This window comes from Saccopteryx bilineata, chromosome 5 (genome assembly GCF_036850765.1).
Source record: "Saccopteryx bilineata isolate mSacBil1 chromosome 5, mSacBil1_pri_phased_curated, whole genome shotgun sequence".
Lineage (NCBI taxonomy): Eukaryota > Metazoa > Chordata > Mammalia > Chiroptera > Emballonuridae > Saccopteryx > Saccopteryx bilineata.
Window position 1 is genome coordinate 139342705 of NC_089494.1, and position 22096 is coordinate 139364800.

Here is a 22096-nt window from a genome sequence, read left to right on the forward strand (position 1 = left end):
ATGGCTGCTGCCCACATGATGGTGCTGCCAGGTGAAACTGCTAATTACCTTCCTGCTTGGGAAAAGGCTTTGTTATGCTAATGTGTGCTGGAGGGTGGGTTTTTGTGCCAAAAAGTTTTAAGGAGAAAGGAGGAGCCTATATTGCAGAGAAGGCAGCCAAGATGGCAGGGTGCTGAAGGAGAAGCCAGTTTGCGCAGAGAAAAGGAGAAGGGGAACTAGAGGTGACTAAGCTAGTGGAGGCCTTTGATTCTAGGAAAACGTGGATGTGTCAGTAGCTTTGTGAGCACTGAATGAATGGGTTTTCTGTGTATTTGTGTTTACTCACCAGACAGTGTGAGGCTAGAATAAAAGGTATGCCCCACCAGTTTTCGGCTCCACAGTTTTATTACCATCTGTCCAAATCTAATGGGGACCTGCATGAGCCTGGCTGTGGCTGTGACAGCCACAGCTGCTGGCCTTACAATAAATTTAAAAAATTTACCAAGAATGTAAAAGACTTGCACTCAGAAAACCATAAAACATAGAAGAAATTGAAGAAGACACAAATATAGAAGTATATACATGTTCATAGATAGGAAGAATTAATCTCATTACAATGTCAATATTACCCAAAGCAATTTATGAATTCAATGCAATTCCTAACAATATACCAATGGTATATCTTACAGAACTAGAAAAAATATTCCAAAATTTTATATGGAAACACAAAAGACCCCAAATAGCCACATAAATCTTGAAAAAGAAGAACAAAGTTCAAGAAATCATGCAACCTAATATCAAACCATACTACAAAGCCATAGTAATCAAAATAGTATGGTATAAAAACAGACATATAGACTATAGAAACAGAATAGAGAGCCTAGAAATTGACCCACCCTATATAGTCAATTAATATTTGACAAAGAAGGCAAGAATATATAATGGGATAAATATAATCTATTCAAGAAATAGTGGTAAGAACACTAGAGATAAATGCAAAAATAAATAAATAAAACTAGATCACCTTATTACACCATACAGAAGAATAAACTCAAAATTAATTAAAGACAAATATTATACTCAAAACCATAAAAAGCCTAGCCTGACCAGGTGGTGGCACAATGGATAGAGTGTTGACCTCAGACACTGAGGACCTATTTCAAAACCTCAAGGTCATTGGCTTGAGCATAGGCTCATTTGGCTTGCACATGGTTCACCAGCTTGAGCACAAGGTCACCAACTTGAGCGCAGGGTGACCAGCATAAGCATGGGATCATATACACGATCCCATGGTCACTGGTTTGAGACCAAAGTTTGCTGGTTTGAAGCCTAAGGTTGCTGGCTTGAGTCCAAGGTTGCTGGCTTGCACAAGGGGTCACTGGCTCAGCTAGAGCCCCCAGTCAAATCACTTACAAGAAAGCAATCAATAAACAACTAAAGTGCCATAACTATTTACAAGTTGATGCTTCTCATCTCCTTCCCTTTCTGTCTGCCTCTCTCACTCTTTCTCAAAAAACACACACATTAAAAAAAATCATAAAAGTCCTAGAAGAAAACATAGGCAGTAAAATCTCAGACATTTCTCACAGCAACATTTTTTTCTGAGATAATCTCCTTGGGCAATGAAACAAAAGAATCAAATGGGACCACATCAAACTAAAAAGTGTATGCACAGCAAAGGAAGCCATCACCAGAATGGAAAGACAACCTACTGACCGGGAGAACACATTCACCAATATATCTGATAAGGAATTAATCTACAAAATTTATAAAGAACACAACACACACACACACACACATACACACACACAAATAACCCAATCCAATCAGAAAATAGAAAAAGTACCTGAATAGACACTTTTTTGAAGAGGACATACAGATGGCCTATAGACATATGAAAAGATGCTCAACACTACTAATATCAAAGAGATGCAAATTAAAATCAGAGTGAGATATCACCTCATACCTGTCAGAGTGACTATGATAAAAATATCAACAAACAGGTGTTGGCAAGGGTGTAGAGAAAAGGAAACCTTTGTGCCTTGTTGATGGAAATGCAGATAGGTACAATCACTATGGACAACAGCATGCAGTTACCACCAAAAATTAAAAGTGGAATTGCCTTTGGACCCAGCAACTTCACTTCTGTGAATGTATGCTAAGAATCCCAAAACACTAATTAAAAAAAAAATCAAACTGCCTTTTGACCCAGCTATCCCACTTTTAGGAATATACCCTAAGAACACCATAGCACTGTTCCAAAAGGAGAAATGCACCCCATGTTTATGGTAGCATTGTTCACAATAGTGAAGATCTGGAAACAGCCCAAGTGTCCGTCAGAGGACGAGTGGATTAAAAAAGCTTTGGTACATATATACTATGGAATACTATTCAGCCATAAGAAATGATGATATCGGATCATTTACAACAACATGGATGGACCTTGATAACATTATACTGAGTGAAATAAGTAAATCAGGAAAAACTAAGAACTATATGATTCCATACATAGATAGGACATAAAAATGAGACTCAGAGACATGGGCAAGAATGTGATGGTAATGGGGGGGGGAGGGGAGGGGAGGGGCACAAAGAAAACTGGATAGAAGGTGATGGAAGACAATTTGACTTTGGGTGAGGGCTATGCAGCATAATCAAATGTCAAAATAAGCTGGAGATGTTTTCTCTGAACATATGTACCCTGATTTATCAATGTCACCCAATTAAAATTAATTAAATGTGAAAAAAAATAAATATATGCAACCCTACATTCATTGTAGCATTCTTTACGATAGTCAAGATCTTAAAACAGCCCAAGTGCCCATGAGTAGATGAGTGGATAAAAAAGCTGTGGTACTTTTACACAGTGGAATACTGTACTGCCATAAAAAAAAAAAAGGAAATCTTACCTTTTGCAACAGTGTGATGGACCTGGAGAATATTATGTTAAATGAAATAAGCCAGTGAGAAAAAGACAAGTACCATATGATTTCACTCATACGTGAAATCTAGTGAACAAATGAACTAACAAGCAATACAGACACAGATTCATACATAGAAAGCAGGCTGACAGTTGTCAGGGCAGGGAGCTAGGTGAGAGAGGTGGAGGATTTGAGCAAAAAAGAACAAAAAAAGAAAAAACTTATTGCCACATACAGCAGTGTGGCTACTGGGGGGGGTGAAGGTGGGAGAGGGAATAAATGGTGATGATTGAGGATTTGACGTGGTGTGGGAGGGTGAATACACAATATGCTGTACAGAAACATGTTATAGAATTGGGCATCTGAAACCTGTATAATTATGTTAATCAATGTCACCCCAATAAATTTAATTTTAAAAATTAAGAATTCACAGGACAGAGTTATAAAGGTGTTTGGATATCAAGTTCATTCTCACATTTTAAGAATGCAGAGACTGTTTTCTAGACAAGTACTACAGGCAGTCAGAGACAAAACTAGGACTTGAGACAAAATTTCTGACTTGTCTATTTTTCTTAATACACAACATATTTGATTTAATGATTGGCCTAAAAAGAATAAGTGTATATCACTTATATTTTTAATAACAAGATAGAAACAACATTGCTAAGATATAGCCACATAGAGTAGTAGAAGGACAATACAATCTTCATAACTAAATAGATCTAAATTTTATTTAAGTTTCCTAATTTACTAGCTGTGTTACCTTGGTCAGGCTGCTCAACTCTTCTGAAGTTATAACTACTTGAGAGTCCTAAGAATTCAATGCAAAGGTGTGTATATATATATATATATACCATCTAACATATAGTATGTGCTCAGTATAAAATGATTTCCATTGTTTCTAACCTACCACTGAAGAATTGTGCCCCTCTAGTAAATTCCTTTAGCCTTTTGCATCTCATTTATTCCACTCTGAAATGAGAAGATGGGGAAAAAAAGTGAATTCTAAAGTCCCTACAGTTCATCAAGAAATAAATAATTCCCAAAGGCTCCTTCATGTTAATTTAAATTGAACCAACACTTAAGTACCTTATTATATCCATCCTAGGAACAGTTCCAACTACTACCAGAAAAGGTACCTATTATTTCAGTAGACTGGGACTAATGCATATAGCACTTTAAGTTTCACAAAGAAAAATTACTGTGTACAAGCAAAGTACTTGACTTTAAGAAAAAGTCTACAAGAGCATCACAAACCTAAGGTAATATATAAAAATAATTTAGGATATACTTTAAATTATTATTTTGTGTTTTTTGCTAAGATTGAAGATGAGAATTAAAATGCCTATGCAATAAGACTGTAACAAAAGACTTGAGACATTTATTACAACAACTAATAGCATTTTTAAAAGAACTGAACAATAAACTGTTCTTCCCATGGGAGTCTTATGCTTAACTTTAAAATAACAATACTTGTATTATTCTGAAACAGACAGAATAAAATTTCTGAGAAGTGTTTTACAGTGACAAACAATATAAGGTAGTTGACCATGTTCTCACATTACTTTTGAATTTTGTGTTTTGTATTTACACTCTCTAAAATTAAAATATAATTTAAAGGACTGAATCTTATAAGCAAGATTTTGAGGAATATTAGCTGATCTCAAATGAAAATTTTAACTATAGGAGAGTGTCATCAGAAAATGGTGGAGTGATAGGTTCCCTTGATCTCTCTTCTTGAAATTTCAACAATTTGAACAGCTATAACTCAGACAAGAAACCCCAGCTGGGTGCACAGGCACACCTGAAAGATCTATGCATTGAGGCAACTAGAGGTGTTCAGGGAGAGGTCTGGGGGGTGGGAGTGAAGGATAAGGATGCAGCCACAGCTGGGAGCTCATGGCAGCTCTCCAGAGAGGAGAGAAACCCAATTGTGTCTGGGTTTCTTCCTGCTGGGAAAAGCGTAGAGACTTGGGGGGCACTAACTGGATTGAAAAACTAAAGCAGGGACCAGGGCAGTGGACACAGCTCTGGGACATTGCCAGGTCATCTGCAGCTCACACTTCAGACAGAGAAATGGAGATGCAAAGCCCCGCAACCCTCCAGCTTCTAGAACACACCTCCCTTTGACCTTGTTGTCAGGGTGCAGGATACATCAGTGGCATAACCTGAACTAACTCTGCATAACCAGTTTCCCCTCCCTATCTGGTGCCCCATCTATCAGGGCACAGGTAAAAACATGCAGAGGCCTGAGAGCACCATTGTCAGGAAGAACAAAGGAGACCAGGTTCCCCCAGCCCACCCTGTTTCCAACATCATGGCTAAACTGACAACAGCCAGCCTCATTTCACAGAGCTAAAACTTGAGCTCTAGTGCTACCTACAGGGAAATAATAGAATAACAGTAGTAAGCTATTAAAGAGCCACTCATAAATGCATAGAGAAGTTTATCTAATGCCATGAATAACCAAGAAAGAGATGCAGTTCAGAAAGAAAATTAAAAATCTCCAGAAAGCAATCTTAAACACATGGAAACAAGATACAAATGACAGAGAATTCAAAATTGAAGTTATAAAAATACTCAATGAGATGCAGAAAACACTGATAGGCAATTTAATGCACTCAGAAAAATAAATTAATGAACAAAATGAGTACTTTACCAAAGAGATTGAAACTTTGAAAAAGAACCAAACAGAAATTCTGGAGAAAAACTTAATAAACCAGATCAAGATTGAACTAGCAATTATAGCTAATAGAGCCAACCAGCTAGAGGAGGAAAGAATTAGCAATATCAGAGGGATCTAGAGATGATGCAGAGGGAAGAAGAGAGAGAGATTCAAGAATAAAAAAGAAAAAAAAAGAGCTTTACAAAAAATATCCGACTCCATCAAAAAGGTCAATATAAGAATAATAGGCCAGACAGGTGGTGGCACAATGGATAGAGCATTGACCCAGAAAACTCAGGGCAACAATTCAAAACCCTGAGGTTGCAGGCTTGAGTATGGGCTCACCAGTTTAAGTGTGGGGTAGATGGCTTGATTGTAGGGACATTGACATGACCACAAGGTCATTGGCTTGAGCCCAAAGGTTGCTTTCTTAAAGCACAAGGTAGCTGGCTTGAGCCCAAGGACACTAACTTGAGCAAGAGGTTGCTGGCTCAGCTTGAGTTCACCCCCCCATCAAGACACATATGAGAAGCAGTCAGCACACAATTAAAGTGAAGCATCTACAAGTTAATGCTTCTCACTCTCTTCCTCTCTCTCTTCCTCTCTCTCTAATAAATAATAATGATAATAATAACAATAGCCACACCAGAAAAAGAGAGGGAGGAGAGAGAAAGGAACAGAGAGCCTATTCAAACAAATAATTGATGAGAACTTCCCAACTCTATGGAAAGAGCTAGATCCTTGAATGCAAGAAGCAAACACCTAGTTACCTCAACCAAAAAGGCCTTCTCCAAGGCACATTATATTAAAATTGTCAAAAATTAATGGCAAAGAAAAAATCCTCAATACAGCCAGGGAAAAGAAAAAAGTAAAATATAAAGGAAAGCCCATCAGTTATCACTGGACTTCCCAGCAGAAACTCTACAAGCCAGAAGAGAATGGACCCAAACATTCAAAGTACTGAAAGAGAGGAATTACCAGGCAAGTATACTATATCCATCAAAGTTACCCTTTAAATATGAAGGAAAAATAAAGACTTTCCCAGATATACAGAAGCTGAGAGAATTTATCAGAAGAAAACCTCTACTTCGGTAAATATCTATGTAAGGAAGTTATTCAACCGTATACAAAGGTCAAAACACCACAAAACTATGAGTAAGATCTCCAACAAACTTATAGCATAAATGGTGATAATTTGTGACAATAGCATGAAAGGGGGGAGAGTAGAGATCTGAATTAGCAAAAAAAGGATGGAGGCCAAGAGCATTCATAAGACAAAGGACTATTATAAGTGGTGGGATTCAGCCCACTGATTTGGCAGAACTAATATCAAACTTTTTGTTGAGTTCCGTGAACCAGTTGTTAAAATGGCACTTGTAATCAGAGTTCTCTCTAAGGTGGGCACCTGGGCAGCCACCCAATGTGGGAATCACAAATTTACATTCTAAAGGAATGAAATCCTACTCCTACAGTAAAAAGATGATGAAGGATAAATCACACAGCCAGGTGCTTGGATGCTCAGATAAAAGTGAAGAAAATTGCAAGTTCCAATAAGAAAGCAATATGGAAATATCTTAAATAACAGTTTTATTGGTTTTTGTCAGAAATTATTTAATATTTTTTCATTAATATTTTAAAACTTTCTTATAGTGTACTTTTATGTACCTCTTTTATTATTCTTTTTCAGTATTAAATGCATAAAATAATAAACCACCTTTTGGTATATCATTTTTTTTATACTTAAAGTAGTCATCAGGGCCTGACTGGGCAGTGATAGTGTCAGTGTCAGACTGGGACGTGGAGGACCCAGGTTCAAAACCCAGATTTTGCTGGCCTGAGCACTGGCTCACCGCCTGAGCGTGGGGTTGCTGGCTTGAAGCCCAAGGTTGCTGGCTTGAGCCCAAGATTGCTGGCTTGAGCAAGGAGTCACTCACTCTACTGTACCCTACAGGTCAAGGCACATATGAGAAAGCAATCAATGAACAACCAAGGTGCCGCACCAAACAATTGATGCTTCTCATCTCTCTCCCTTCCTGTCTGTCCATCCCTATCTGTCCCTCTCTCTGTCATATATATGAAAACTGGTTGTTATATTATTTGAACCCCACCACTGACTATTATATATATATGAAACTTTCTTTTTCAATAACCTAATAGTAACCACCCACAAAAGAAGAAAACAAACTGAGATACATAGCTTTAAAAAAAAAGAGGAAACAGAGGAAAGAAGTATGAAATACCACAAAACAACTGGCAGAAACACAATGGAAAAGAACCAATGGAGGCAGAGAGCTAGCAAAAAAAACAAAAAATAAAATGGCTATGGGAAATTCTCATGTATCAATAAATGCCCTAAATGTAAATGAACTGAACTCACCAATAAAGAGGCACAGAGTAGCAGATTGGTTCAAAAAATAAAACCTAATCATATGTTACCTTCAGGAGACACACCTAAACTGTCAAGACAAAATTAGACTCAAAATAAAAGGATGGGAAATGATTCTTCAAGCAAATAACATCCAAAGAAAAATAGGTGTAGCCATACCTATATCTGAAAATACTAATTTCAAAACAATAAGAATAAAAAGAGACAAAGATGGATATCTCATAATGATAAAAGGAGCACTACATCAACAAAACATAACACTTCTATAGATATATCCACCAAATCAGGAAGTACCAAAATATATAAAACAACTACTAAGAGAACTAAAGGGAGAAACAGACAAAATCACAATCATGATTTGGGATCTTAATATTCCATTGACATGTCTAGATAGGTCATCCAAACAGAAAATCAATAAAGAAATATCAGCATATCAGCCTTACATGACACACTAGACCAAATGGACATAATTGACATTTACAGAACCTTTCATCCCAGAATATCAGCTTATACATTTTTCTCTAGTGTCCATGGAACATTCTCAAGGATAGACTATATATTGGGTCACAAAACTAGTCTCAAAAGGTTCAAGGAAATTGGAATTATACCACACATATTTTCTAACCATAAAATGGTCTAAAATTAGAATTCTATTGCAAAAAGGAAGCAAAGAAAGCCACAAAAATTTGGAAATTGAACAACATACCACTAAAAAATGATTGGGTCAAAGAAGAAATAAAAGCAAAGATCAAAAGCTACATAGAAGCCTGACCTATGGTGGCACAATGGATAAAGTGTCGACCTGGAACACTGAAATCACCAGTTTAAAACCCTGGGTTCACCTGGTCAAGGCACATATGCAAGTTGATGCTTCCTGCTCCTCCCTTCTCTCTCTCTCTCTCTCTCTCTCTCTCTCCCCCTCTCTCTCTCTCTCTCTCTTTCTCTCTCCTCTCTTTAAAATGAATAAATAAAAATAATCAAAAAGGGGAGGCTATTATAAAATTTTTTAAAAAGCTACATAGAGACAAATGAGAATAACAACATGACATATAAAAACTTCTGGGATACAGAAAAAGCAGTAATAAGAGAGAAGTTTATATCATTATAAGCCCATCTCAAGAACCAAGAGAGATCTCAAGTAAACAGCCTAATATTTCATCTTGAAGAACTAGAAAAATAAGAACAAAGGCAACCCAAAGTCAGCAGAAGAATAAAAATAATAAAAATTAGAGCAGAACTGAATGAGGTAGAGAATTAAAAACTATACAAAAAATACAACAAAGAACTGGTTCTTTGAAAAGATTAATAAAATTGACAAACCCCTGGCTAGACTAACTGGAAAAAAGGAGAAATGACCCATGCAGACAAAATCAGAAATGAAAGATGTGAAGTTACCACAGAGATAAATAAAGGATTATACTAGGATACTATAAAAGACTATATGTCACCAAATTCAATAACTTAGAAGAAATTAATAACATCCTAGAGCTATATAATCTTCCTGGACTAAATCATGAGGAAGTAGAAAACTTAAATAAACTAGTAAATAGTGAGAAAATTAAAACAACTATCAAAATCCTCCCAAATAATAAAAGTCCAGGACCAGATGGCTTCACTAATGAATACTACCAAACATTCAAAGAAGATTTTGGTACCCATTGTTCTCAAAATATTTCAAATAATTGAAGAGGTAATGCTTCCTAACACATTTTATGAGACCAACATCACCCTGATACCAAAAACTACCAAGGACACCACAAAAGAAGAAAACTACAGACCAATATCTCTGATGAATACAGATGCAAAAATTCTAAACAAAATAATAGCAAATTCAATACAATACATTCCAAAAAATAATACACCATGATCAAGTGGGGTTTATTATACTAGAAGTACAAGGAAGCTTTAACATATGCAAATCAATTACTGTAATATACCACAACAAAACAAAGTAAAAAATTATATGATACTATCAATAGATGCAGAAAAGCATTTAATAAAATACAACATCCAATTATAATTAAAACCTTCAATGAAATGGGTATAGAAGAAAAGTACTTAAACATAATAAAGGTCATATATGACAAACCATCAGCCAATATTATACTCAATGATGACAAACTAAAAGCCTTTTTTCTAAAATCAAGAACAAGACAAGGATGCCCACTCTCACTACTTATTTTCAACATAGTTCTGGAAGTCCTAATCAGAACAATCAGGCAAAAGGAAGAAATAAAAGGCATTCAAATTTGGAAAGAAAAAGTAAAAGTATCACTTTCTTCAGATGACATGGTTCTGTATGTAGAAAACCCCTAAAATGCTACCCCAAAACTGTTAGGAACAATAAACAAATACAGTAATGTCATATAATACAAAGCCAATATACAGGAATCTACTGTTTTCCTGTATGCCAACAATAAAACATCAGAAAATGAAATGAAAAAAAAATTCTTTTATGATAGCAACAGCAAAAAAAATGAATAAATAAAATGCCAGGAATAAACGAAGTATGAAAAGGGCCTATATATGGAAAACTACAAAGCATTATTAAAATAGGTTGAAAAAGACACAATGAAATGGAAAGATACTCAGTGTTATGGAAAGATATTCCGTGTTCATGGATTAAAAGAATAAACATAGTTAAAATGGCCATATTACCCAAAGCAATATACAGATTTAATGCAATGTTCATTAAAATTCCAATGTACTTTTTTAAATAAATAGAATAGAAATATCATCAATATCTGATGGAACCACAAAAATCCAAAGAAATTCTGAGAAATAAAGAACAAAGCTAGAGGTATGACACTACCTGACTTGAAATTATACTAAAGAGCCATGATAATCAAAACAGCATGGTATTGGAAGGAAAAGTAGACATACAGACCAATGGAACAGAATCAAGAGCCCAGAAATAAAGCACATGTATATGGGCACATAATTTTAGACAAAAGACCAAAAACATACAATGGAGAAAAGAAAGCCTCTTCAATAAATGGTGCTGCGAAAATTGGAAAGCCAAATGCAAAAAAAATGGAACTAGACTACAGTTTGTCCTCATGTACCAAAAAAAGTCAAAATGGACCCAAATATAAGATGTAAAACCATAAATTACAAAGAAGAGAACATAGGTACTGTACTTAAGGACCCTGGCCATAGAGATCATTTTATGAATTTGACCCCAAAGGCAAGGGAAGTAAAGGCAAAACAAATGAATGGAACTATATTAAACTAAAAAGATTCTGCACAGTAAAAGAAACTAGCAACAAAACAAAAAGGCAGCCAACTGAATGGGAGATGATATTCACAAACAACAGCTCGGACAAGGGGTTACTATCCAAAATATATAACAAACTCATAAAACTCAACAACTAAAAATCCAGTTAAAAATGGGGAGAGGACCTAACTGACACTTCTGCCATTAAGATATACAAACAGCAAACAGATACTAAAAGATGCTCATTTTCACTAGCTATTAGAGAAATGCAAATCAAAATTACGTTGAGATACCACTTCACACCTGTTCACTTGGCTATTATCAATAAGACAGGTAATAACAAGTGTTGGAGAAGCTGTGGAGACAAAGGAATGCTGGTGGGAATGTAAACTGGTACAGCCACTATAAAAAATAGTATATAGGGTCCTCAAGAAATTAAGAATAAAGTTACCATATGACTCAGCAATCTTTCTGCTATGTATCTACCCAGAAAACCCTAAAACATCTGTTTGCAAAGACATATGCACCCCCATGTTCATCGCAGCATTATTCACTGTGGCCAGAACTTGAAAACAACCAAAGTGTCTCTTGATAGAGGACTAGATAAAGATGATGTGGTACATATATATAATGGAATACTAATCAATCATAAGAAAACATGAAATACTGTCATTTCTGACAACATGGATGGACCTTGAGAATATTATACTGAGAAATAAGTCATTCAGAAAAAGCTAAGAACTATATGATTCCACTCATATGTGGGAAATAAAACTGAGACTCATAGACATAGACAAAATTGAGTTGGTTACCAGAGGGAGGGGGTGGGTGTCGTAGAAGTAAGGGGGGCAAGTAAACAGTGACAGAAGGTGGTTTGACTTTGGCTGCTGGGCACACATGCAATGTATAGATCACGTGCAAAGAAGATGTATACCTGAAACTTGTGTGTTGCTATGGACCAATGTCACTCATTAAATTTAATTTCTAAATTAAAAAAATTTAATTATAAAGTTTTTTTCTCTTGTCTTCCATAAGGGAGTCAATATCAATGGATTTTTTCATTATAGATAAGACTTTTTACAAATAACACTCTACAGGTTCAAAGTATATTTTCAGTTATGATTGTAGTCCCTAATCATAGTTTCCCAAAAATTCATTTGAGGTTGACTCTGTTGCTATACCTGTACAATATTATTTTCCTGTATTTTAGAATATTAGCATATACATCTTAGATGATAAATGTTATCAACAGAAATACTTTTGCCTTTTGTGAATAAGAAAAGTAAAAAAAAAAGGACCATTTAAATATAACTCAATTGTGTGAAATTATATAATCTTTTTCTTAAAACTCAACAGCTATGTTAGATGGGTTAATTATTTTGTCCTAAAAGATGATAAAGAGTAAACTATGTTCCTCATCATACATTATGTGCAAAGGTCCGGAGAGCCCCAGAAATAAGATTTAGGAACATGCATACCAATCTCAGTGTGAACCAGAGGCAACAGGCCTGGATCCTGTTTCTTTTGTTACTATGTGAATTTTGGACAAGTCACTTCAACTTTCTGGTTCTGTTTCTTTATCTATGAAACAACAGGAGGAGGAACCACTTGATGATCTCTTTAAGGTTTCTCCAGTTCCTATATTTAACTTCTGTGTGTATCCTCCATACAACATTTGAGGAGCACAGGACATGGGACAGAAGCACTCACATGAGAGCCCTTATTCTGCTATTTATGCATGCTGCCAGCACAAGCCAGATTCTGTAGAAAGCCTGACACTAAATGGCCTGGCTTCATGCCTTGCCTAAAGAACACCATCGATTACTATGAAAGCACTTAAAGAGGCTCAGCAAGAGACTATTTTCTGAATGCAGTCCAAAAAATAGGTGGGGAGTGTGGGAGCCCTCACAACCTCAGACTGTGTCCTCAGCCTTTCATCTTGGCTGGCAGAGAGACTGAGTTCATTTAGGTAACCTGTGCTTTTTTATCCTTAAGAGAAATCACTCTGAAAATGAATTGCCCTCATTCTGAGTTCCATGTCTGATGCTTGAAAATACACATTTTTTATGTAGTAAATACATCCCATGCAGAATCCTAGGACACCTTTATGAAGAGTTTAGCATAGTGGTTAAAAGTATGAAATGGGCTCAAATCCTGGCTCTACTACTTAACTGCTGTGTGATCTTGGAAAACAAGTTTAATCTCTCTTTGCTTCAGGTTCCTTTTCTGTAAAATAGGGAAATTAACAAACCCTAACTCATAGAATTGCTGTGAGGTTTGATTAAGATAATATATGCAAAGCAGGTAGCACAGAGCTTGACATAAAGTAAATGTTGGAGGAAGGGTTGACTGATCCTGGGACCTAGGACCCCCTTCTCAGGTTTATTTGAAGGTCACAATTTGCTGTCAGTGAATGGCATCTGCTGAGCTTCCCTCCTCTGAGCAAACAAAATGGCAAAGACTCAAAGTTGGAATGAGCTCTTATTAATAGGATCCTACAGAAATCAGGAAGAAATGAGCTAATTCTGAAAGTAGGAAAGAGTTACTCTGGTTTAAGACAAGATCTTTAAAAGAGATAGAACACACATACACACACACACACACAGTATGGTCATACAGAATCAGAGAAGGTGGGTTGTTTTTCAATTAATGCCTTCTTAAGTGTTGCCAGAATTAAAAGCTACAGAATTTTACAACTGGATTGCTCCCTAGAAATCATCTAGTTCCAACTCCCTGAGTACATAGATAAGTAGCTGAGGGCCAGAAAGGTTAAGCAACTTACTTGAAGTCATTCAGCAGTAAATGGCAGTACCAAGATAAAGAAGCTTTCTGACTCCCCCATTTGCCCACTCAGTACTCAGCCTAGTATCTTTCATCTGGTCACCATCCTGCCCTTGTTGTGCCAAACAAAGCATTGAGACACATGCACACACAAGATACTCACTTTTGCCCTAGTTCCCAAAAGTGAAGAAGGAACCTCAACCCTCTCCCTGTCCCCAGACCTTCCCAGAGCCTCACAACCTGGAAGTTCTGGAAGATCCTGGTCAATATGTGGCCCTCTTTGGAGTTTCCGCTCTCTCTGTCAATTCTTATGGGCTACTTCTAGAGCAGGGGTAGTCAACCTTTTTATACCTACCGCCCACTTTTGTATCTCTGTTAGTAGTAAAATTTTCTAACTGCCCACCAGTTCCACAGTAATGGTGACTTATAAAGTAGGGAAGTAACTTTACTTTATAAAATTTATAAAGCAGAGTTACAGCAAGTTAAAGCATATAATGATAATTACTTACCAAGTACTTTATGTCGGATTTTCGCTACGTTTGGCAGAATAAATCTTTATAAAACAACTTACTATAGTTAAATCTATCTTTTTATTTATACTTTGGTTGCTCTGCTACCGCCCACCATGAAAATGGAACGCCCACTAGTGGGCAGTAGGGACCAGGTTGACTACCACTGTTCTAGAGGTTTCTCTTTTCAAAGGTCAGGCACTTTCCAGGGGAGAAGTTACCACCTATTAATTTGCAAATTTTCATCTTCCTACAAATGCTATGCTCTGAGACAGGAAATACAAAATTAGTTTCCTCCAAGCTCCCTGAGTGAGTTCAGTCGGAAGGAGTCCCTCCCTCCCTAAAATAACTCAACCAGGTTCATTTATAAAATGCTTGAGAATATGAAGAGTTGGAGGACTTTTAGGTATGCCTGACACAGAGAGCAGGAGAAAGAAAGGCCCAAGGAAGGGGATCTGCACTGGGAGGAGGCAGGAAATGGGTAGAAGGAGCTGGGCAAATGGCAAAGTCTGAATCCTGGAGACAGCTGTGCTGTCGCGCCTGACTCACTGCTGAGGGAACAGAAGTGCCAAGGGGTTGCGCTGCTTTAATTACAACAGACTGGTGCCCCAAACTACACACAAGGGAAGCAGGCAAAAGCTACCCTGAAGTGGCAGAAACAAGGAACTCTCTTCCTCCGATTTCCCTTTCTTTCTAACCCGGTGCTGACCATTCTGTGCCCTGAGCCCTCCAGGCTGGCAGCGCCACCTCTGCTCCCCCAGGGACTGAAGAGAAGCCTAGGGGAGCAGAGGTTTTTCTCGGATCTCCCAAATGCTCTCCCTACTCCCCAGCCCCTAGCAGGGAAACTGATCTGAGAGAAGCTTTCGCTGAGTGTCTGAAGCTAACAAATGCAGGGCGCTTCTTGTCCGAAGCACATGAGCCCGCGTGGGGTGTTCCTCAGCTTCAATCTCTGCTGTGAGGGTGGGAGGCGTAAGTGTCACATCCAAGTGTTCCTTCCCCACAGGCGCACCCACCCACAAAACTGGAAGGAAGGCTTTGTTTTTGCCTTCCCACCCCCCTCCCTACCTGAATTCCGGGACCAGGTTAGGCTGCAGCCCATAGAAAGCAGCGGAGAGAGTGGCCAGCCAGCCGGGCTTGTAACTCCCGTTCTCGCACTCCAGGTAGGGCGGAGACCACCTGACGTGGCTTTTGTCTCCGCTAAACCAGTCTCTGCGCCGCCAGCCGTAGCCCATGCCCCAGGGCCCCTGGTGGGGGCCGCGGCGGTGTACAGGAGCCCGCCACTTGCGCCGGACGCCGTGGAACCACTCGGTCTCCACGGTGGCGTTGGCCAGGTGGTGTGCCGAGGAGGACAGGTCCTGAAACAGAATGCGACTCTCCTCGCGCGTGGCCTGGAGGAAGAGCTGCGGGGCAGACGCGGACAGCGACTGGGTGCTGAAGGTGATGGCCGCCCGGGAGATGCTGGGATCTCCCTCCAGGAGACTCCGCACCAATGCCTGGATCCACGCCACGTTGTCTTGCAAGTTCTGCTCCTGCGACTTATTGCTCTCCAGCATCATGTTGAGGAAGTTGATGGCGTGTGTCAGCGTGTCCAATGCCCCGTACAAAGAGGGATGGGAGTTGGCTAGGGTCGTGGACTTCCCTGGCAGGCCCGCCAACTCATAGCGGCCGGAGCAGTTGGTTCGCTTCAGCTGCTGGGAGTCACCGGTGTAGAGGTAAGAGGCCACGTCCACGGGCACCTCCTCGGCGAGTTTCTGTGCCAAGATGGTGCTGCCGGTGGAGCGGCCCCAGGGAGCAGAGAGATCCGAGGCAGAGGCTAGAGCCGGCTGCTGGGCGTGCTGCTTGGCCCTCGGGGTCCTCTCTCGAGGAGAACCTGACCGTCCCGCAGGGTTGCGGCTGGCGCCAACGGCTCCCAATTCCAGATGAGCAAGCAGGAGACAGAGGAGTAAGGGATAAGCCATGGCTCCCATCTGCCTCTCGGAGAAGAGAGGAGGTAACGGGAGGAGTCACTTTTTAAATTCTGGTCGTCAGCTTACGAGGAGTCTCTCCCCCCCCCCCCCCCCCACACACACACACTTACCCAGATGGCACCCAGTGGAAAAGGACTTTAAAATAAGAATGTCTCGAAATTGGCCCGCTGGCTATCTTCACAGGAAATCGAATCACCTGTGGCAACGCCGGCCGCAGCCGCTCCACGCTGGGTCTGCTCGCGATTACGCACCTCCCAGTCTAGAGCCGAACAGGTCTCCTCCCCCGCCCCGGCTCCCGGCAGCTGTAGTTAGCCTGCTCACGTCTCTCTGCTCGCAGCTTCCTCCGCCGCTCTCACTGAGGTGTGTGCAAGAGCTGCCGCCGTCGCTGCCGCCGAGGACGCTGCTCCATCATCTCACCCGCGGCTGTCGTTCCCGCCTCCCGGCTCTGGCTCCTCCTCCTCCCCGCTCCGCGGCGGGCGCGGGCCGCGCGCGCACACACCGGCCCCGCGAGCGCACGAGACGGCCCCGCCGCGCGAAGATTTCTTTTAAGACGATTGTCTTTCTGGGGTCCGGAAGGGCCCTGCAGCTAGTTAATAAAAGATTTAGGTTTGGACACAAACCACACCCCTGCCTCTCCCTGCCCTCGGGAGGAAAGCAGGTTTAAAGGGGCAGCTTGGCCGCAACCAAACCCATGTAGGGAGGCTTTGAGTCGTTTCGTTTCCTGTTTGGTCGGCTCGTCTGTCAATCAACCGACTGCCATTTGTTGGGAATGGGGCGGGAGCTGTCCAGTGCTGAACCCGAGGCGGTACCGCGGAGGCGCAGGAGGCAGAGTTGGCCCGAGATGCTGCAGCTCCAAGTCCTTTCACCCACTTTCGTTCCCCGATGACTCTGAAACCTGAGGGGGTGGGATGAGGTGGGCAGGAATATGGGGAGAAACAGAGCTTCTGTGGCTCAGAGCGAAAGAAACTTGGACGTACTGAGAAGGAGGGTGTTGGCTTCTTGTAGTCGTAACTCAATCAGCCTTTTCTTTTGCCTGAAAAAGACGAAGAAAGGAGTTTTCATTTCTGACTTAAATCAGAGGGGAGGGACGTAGGGTGAAAACATGTCCTCCCAAGCATCTGCTCATTTTTTGGCAAATTATCAAATTCTCTTCCTTGTCGGTTAAAGAAATGATTAAAACCTACTTGCAGAGGTCTTAGCTTTGAGGAAGTAATGGAGACATCTACTGACTGAGCTTTAAGAAAAAAATGCCATATTTAAAGAACCTGTGCTTGAAAGGCGGCCAGGATGAAGGGGAACCGGTGAAAGTATGCAAGCGAAGATGTAGAAGGCTGAGAACTTGTACAAGGGGCAGCACTCAGACTCAGAGAGAATAAGAACGTGTGAATCTGTGTGGAGTGAGAGGGAAGTTATCCCTAGAAATTGGGATATCTCTGCAGAAGAAAGAAGAGTTCAATAAGTATGCTAAGTTCCCTCCCCAGTTTTTGGGAAGTCGCTTAACAATGTCTAATAGTTTTATTTGAAGTTTTAAAAATGTCTTCTGACATTCTGAAAATACAAATTAGTACTGGGTATGTAGTGTTTCAATGCACTTCCACTTTCTATATGCACCTCTATTTTCAAATTTTATAATTCTGCAAAAAAAAAAACAAATGAAAATCCCAAATTTACTTCAAACCCCAGCTATTAAAAAAATATCACCTGTAGCATTTTAAAATTGTACTGCTCGGGTTTACTTTATCATTTTATTTCATTCTTCCATTGAAAAAATACCTAAGCACTAAAATGTAAGCTCCAAAGAACAAGTTTGTCTGCATCAATCACTGTAGTATCTTGAGCACCAAGAACACACAAAAACTTCTGGTACATAGTCTGTTCTCACTAAATATTTGCTAAGTTAATGAGTACACCAGAAGATTGTGACGATTAAGTTAATTATTTAAAAATTCATCTCCACTCCTAAGATGAGAAGTCTGCCTCATGTCAATGATAAGAGCTTTTGGAAGATGACGTAGCAAACAGTTCTTCAAACTGCAGTTCATGGTCTCCAAGTGAGTTTGTATAACTATGCAAAGAGTTGTTATTAGATTTGTATTTCCTTACAAGTAGATTTCATGTTTATATCTGACTTTTTGTTTAAATTTTGCTTTGTACTGTATGCGCCTTTGCCAAATAAAAGTCATCTTGGTTAGATACTCTACTACAGCACATGTGGTCATAATAATAGAAGAGAATTTCTGTTTGTTTAGAGTATATGATATGATTTTCCATCTATTTAACCATCTAAAGACTGAAATGTAATTTTTGTCATTAATTGAACTTTTTAGAAAAACCTACATAACTTATTAACAATTTTTTAGTTTTCTAGTATTGTTCTAAAAAAGGAAGATATAGTTTATTAGTAGGTCCTTCTCTGAGTAATTCATACAAGATGACACAGCATAATTGAAAGACCAGGGATCTAAATGCTGGGTTTGGCATTTTTTTAAATTTTTTATTGATTTTAATTTATTGTGTTTACATAGATTCAATTGTCCCATCAAATATCTCTCCCTCCCATCCACCCCCGTGTTCCCCTTGATACCCCTTTTTCCCCCTCCTGCCAATGCCTTCCCCCTTCCCTGCAAGATTTGCTGTCCTCTCTTTATCTCTGTATTATGTGTAAATAATTTCACTAATCCCTTTCTCTTCTCTGATCCCATCCTCTCATCCCCCTTCCCTCTGACGGCTTTCCCTCTGGTTCCTTTGACCCCGCCTCTTCCTCTGTTCTGTTCCTTAGTTCACATTGTTCATTAGATTTCTCATATGAATGAGGTCATATGATATTTATCTTTCTCTGCCTGGCTTATTTCACTTAATATAACAGTTTCTAAGTCCATCCATGTTGTCGCAAAAGGTAAGATCTTCTTTTTCATGGCTGCATAGTATTCCATTGTGTATATGTACCACTGCTTTTTAATCCACTCATCCATTGATGGACACTTCGGCTGTGTCCAAATCTTGGCTATTATAAACAACACTGCAATAAACATAGGGGTGCATGTCTATTTTTGAATCAATGATTTGGTATTCTTAGGATATATCCCTAAAAGTAGGATAGCTGGGTCAAACAGCAGTTCCATTTTTAATTTTTTGAGGAATCTCCATACTGTTTTCCACAGTGGCTGCACCAGTCTGCATTCCCACCGGCAGCACAAGAGGGTTCCCTTTTCTCCACACCCTTGCCAGCACTTTTTTTAAATTTAATTAATTGTCTTTACATAGATTCTAGGATCACCCCAAATGCATTCCACCTCCCCCATATTCAACTCAAAATCTCCCTTGCTCCCCTCCGCACAGTACCCTCCCCCATTCCCTTCAGGTTTATCCCATCCTATCATCCCCTTCCCCTCTCTCCTCTATTCCTCTGGTTCCTTTGATCCCTCCTGTCTCAATTCCGTTCCTCAGTTCTCACTGTTCCTTAGATTCCTCAAATGAGTGAGGTCATATGCCATTTTTCTTTCTCTGCCTGGCTTATTTCACTCAACATAATAGTTTACAGGTCCATCCGTGTTGTTGCAAAAGGTAAGATTTCCTTCCTTTTCATGGCCCCATAGTATTCCATTGTATATATGTACCACTGCTTTTTAATCCACTCGTCCACTGACAAACACTTGTGTTTGTTAATGAGCACCATTCTGACAGGTGGGAGGTGGTATCTCGCTATGGCTTTAATTTGCATTTCTCTAATGATTAGTGATGTTGAGCATCTTTTCATCTGCCTATTGGCCATCTGTATGTCCTCTTTGGAGAAGTGTCTATTCGTTTCTTTTGCCCATTTTTTTTATTGGATTGTTTGTCTTCCTGGTGTTGAGTTTTACAAGTTCTTTATAAATTTTGGTTATTAACCCCTTATCAGATGTATTGGCGAATATGCTCTCCCATTGCGTGGGTTGTCTCTTTATTTTGGTCATATTGTTTTTAGCTGTGCAAAAGCTTTTTACTTTGATACAGTCTCATTTATTCATCCTGTTCTTTATTTCACTTGCCCATGGAGTTAAATCAGCAAATATACTGCTGCAAGAGAAATCAGAGAGTTTACGGCCTATGTTTTCTTCTAAGATGCTTATGGTATCATGGCTTACATTTAAGTTTTTTATCCATTTTGAGTTTATTTTTCTGAATGGTATAAGTTGGTGATATAGTTTCATTTTTTTGCATGTACCTGTCCAATTTTCCCAACACCGTTTGTTAAAGAGAATGTCTTTACTCCATTGTATGCTCTTAACTCTTTTATCAAATATCAACTAACCATAAAGGTGTGAATTTATTTCTGGGTTCTCTGTCCTGTTCCATTGATCTGTATGCCTGTTCTTACGCCAGTACCAAGCTGTTTTGAGTACAATGGCCTTGTAGTATAATTGATATAAGGAAGTGTGATAACTCCCACTTTATTTTTCTTTTTCAAGATTGCTGAGGCTATTCATGTTCGTTTTTGGATCCATATAAAGTTTTGGAATATTTGTTCTATATCTTTGAAGTATGGCATTGGTATTTTAATAGGAATTGTATTGAATGTATAGATTGCTTTGGGTAGTATAGACATTTTGATGATGTTTATTCTTTTTATCCATTAACATGGTATATGCTTCCACTTGTTTATATCTTCCTTGATTTCTTTCATCAATGTTTTATAATTTTCCAAGTAAAAGTCTTTAACCTCCTTGGTTAAATTTACTCCTAGATACTTTTTTGTTATTATTGCAATACTGAAGGGGACTGTTTCTTTAATTTCTCTATCAGACAGTTCTTTGTTGGTGTATAAAAATGCCACTGAGCCTGACCGGGAGGTGGCACAGTGGATAGAGCACCGGGCTGGGATGTGGAAGACCCAGGTTCGAGACCCTGAGGTCACCAGCTTGAGAACAGGCTCACCTGGTTTGAGCAAAAGCTCACCAGCTTGAGCAAAAGCTCACCAGCTTGAGCCCAAGGTCGTTGGCTGCAGCAGGGGTTACTCATTCTGCTAAAGGCCCGCGGTCAAGGCATGTATGAGAAAGCAATCAATGAACAATTAAGGTGTTGCAATGCGCAACAAAAAACTAATGATTGATGCTTCTCATCTCTCCATTCCTGTCTGTCTGTCCTTGTCTATTCTTCTCTCTGACTCTCTCTCTGTCTCTGTAAAAAAAAAATGCCACTGATTTCTTAATATTGATTTTATATCCTGCCACCTCGCTGAATTTATCAATATTAATCAGGTCCAGTAGTTTTTTGACTGAGACCCTAGGGTTTTCTATGTACAGTATCATATCATCTGAAAATAATGATACTTTTACTTCTTTTCCAATTTGGATGCCTTTTATTTCTTCTTCTTGTCTGATTGCTAGGGCTAGGTCTTCCAGAACTATGTTGAATAAGAGTGGTGAAAGGGGGCACCCCTGCCTTGTTCCTGATCTTAAGAGGATTGCTTATAATTTTTGCCCCTTGAGTATGCTGTTTGCTGTGGATTTGTCATAGATGGCCTTTATCATGTTGAGGTATGTTCCCTGTATTTTCACTTTGCTGAGAGTTTTGATAAATGGGTGCTGGATTTTATCTAATGCTTTTTCTGCACCTATTGATATTATCAGGTGATTTTTTTCTCTTTCGTTTATGTGATGAATCAAATTGATTGACTTGCAAATATTGTACC

The 22096-nt window shown here is 39.3% G+C and overlaps 1 protein-coding gene across 1 annotated transcript in view; it reads right to left on the bottom strand.

Moving 5' to 3' along the window:
- Window positions 1–16492, bottom strand: part of GPR158 (G protein-coupled receptor 158) — a 532888-nt gene extending 516396 nt beyond the window's left edge. Inside the window, exon 1 of the mRNA XM_066280852.1 lies at window positions 15524–16492. Coding sequence (XP_066136949.1) covers window positions 15524–16425 — 902 coding nt within the window. The 5' untranslated portion in view covers window positions 16426–16492. The remainder of the gene's footprint in view (window positions 1–15523) is intronic.
- Between the last annotated feature and the right edge of the window lie 5604 nt (window positions 16493–22096).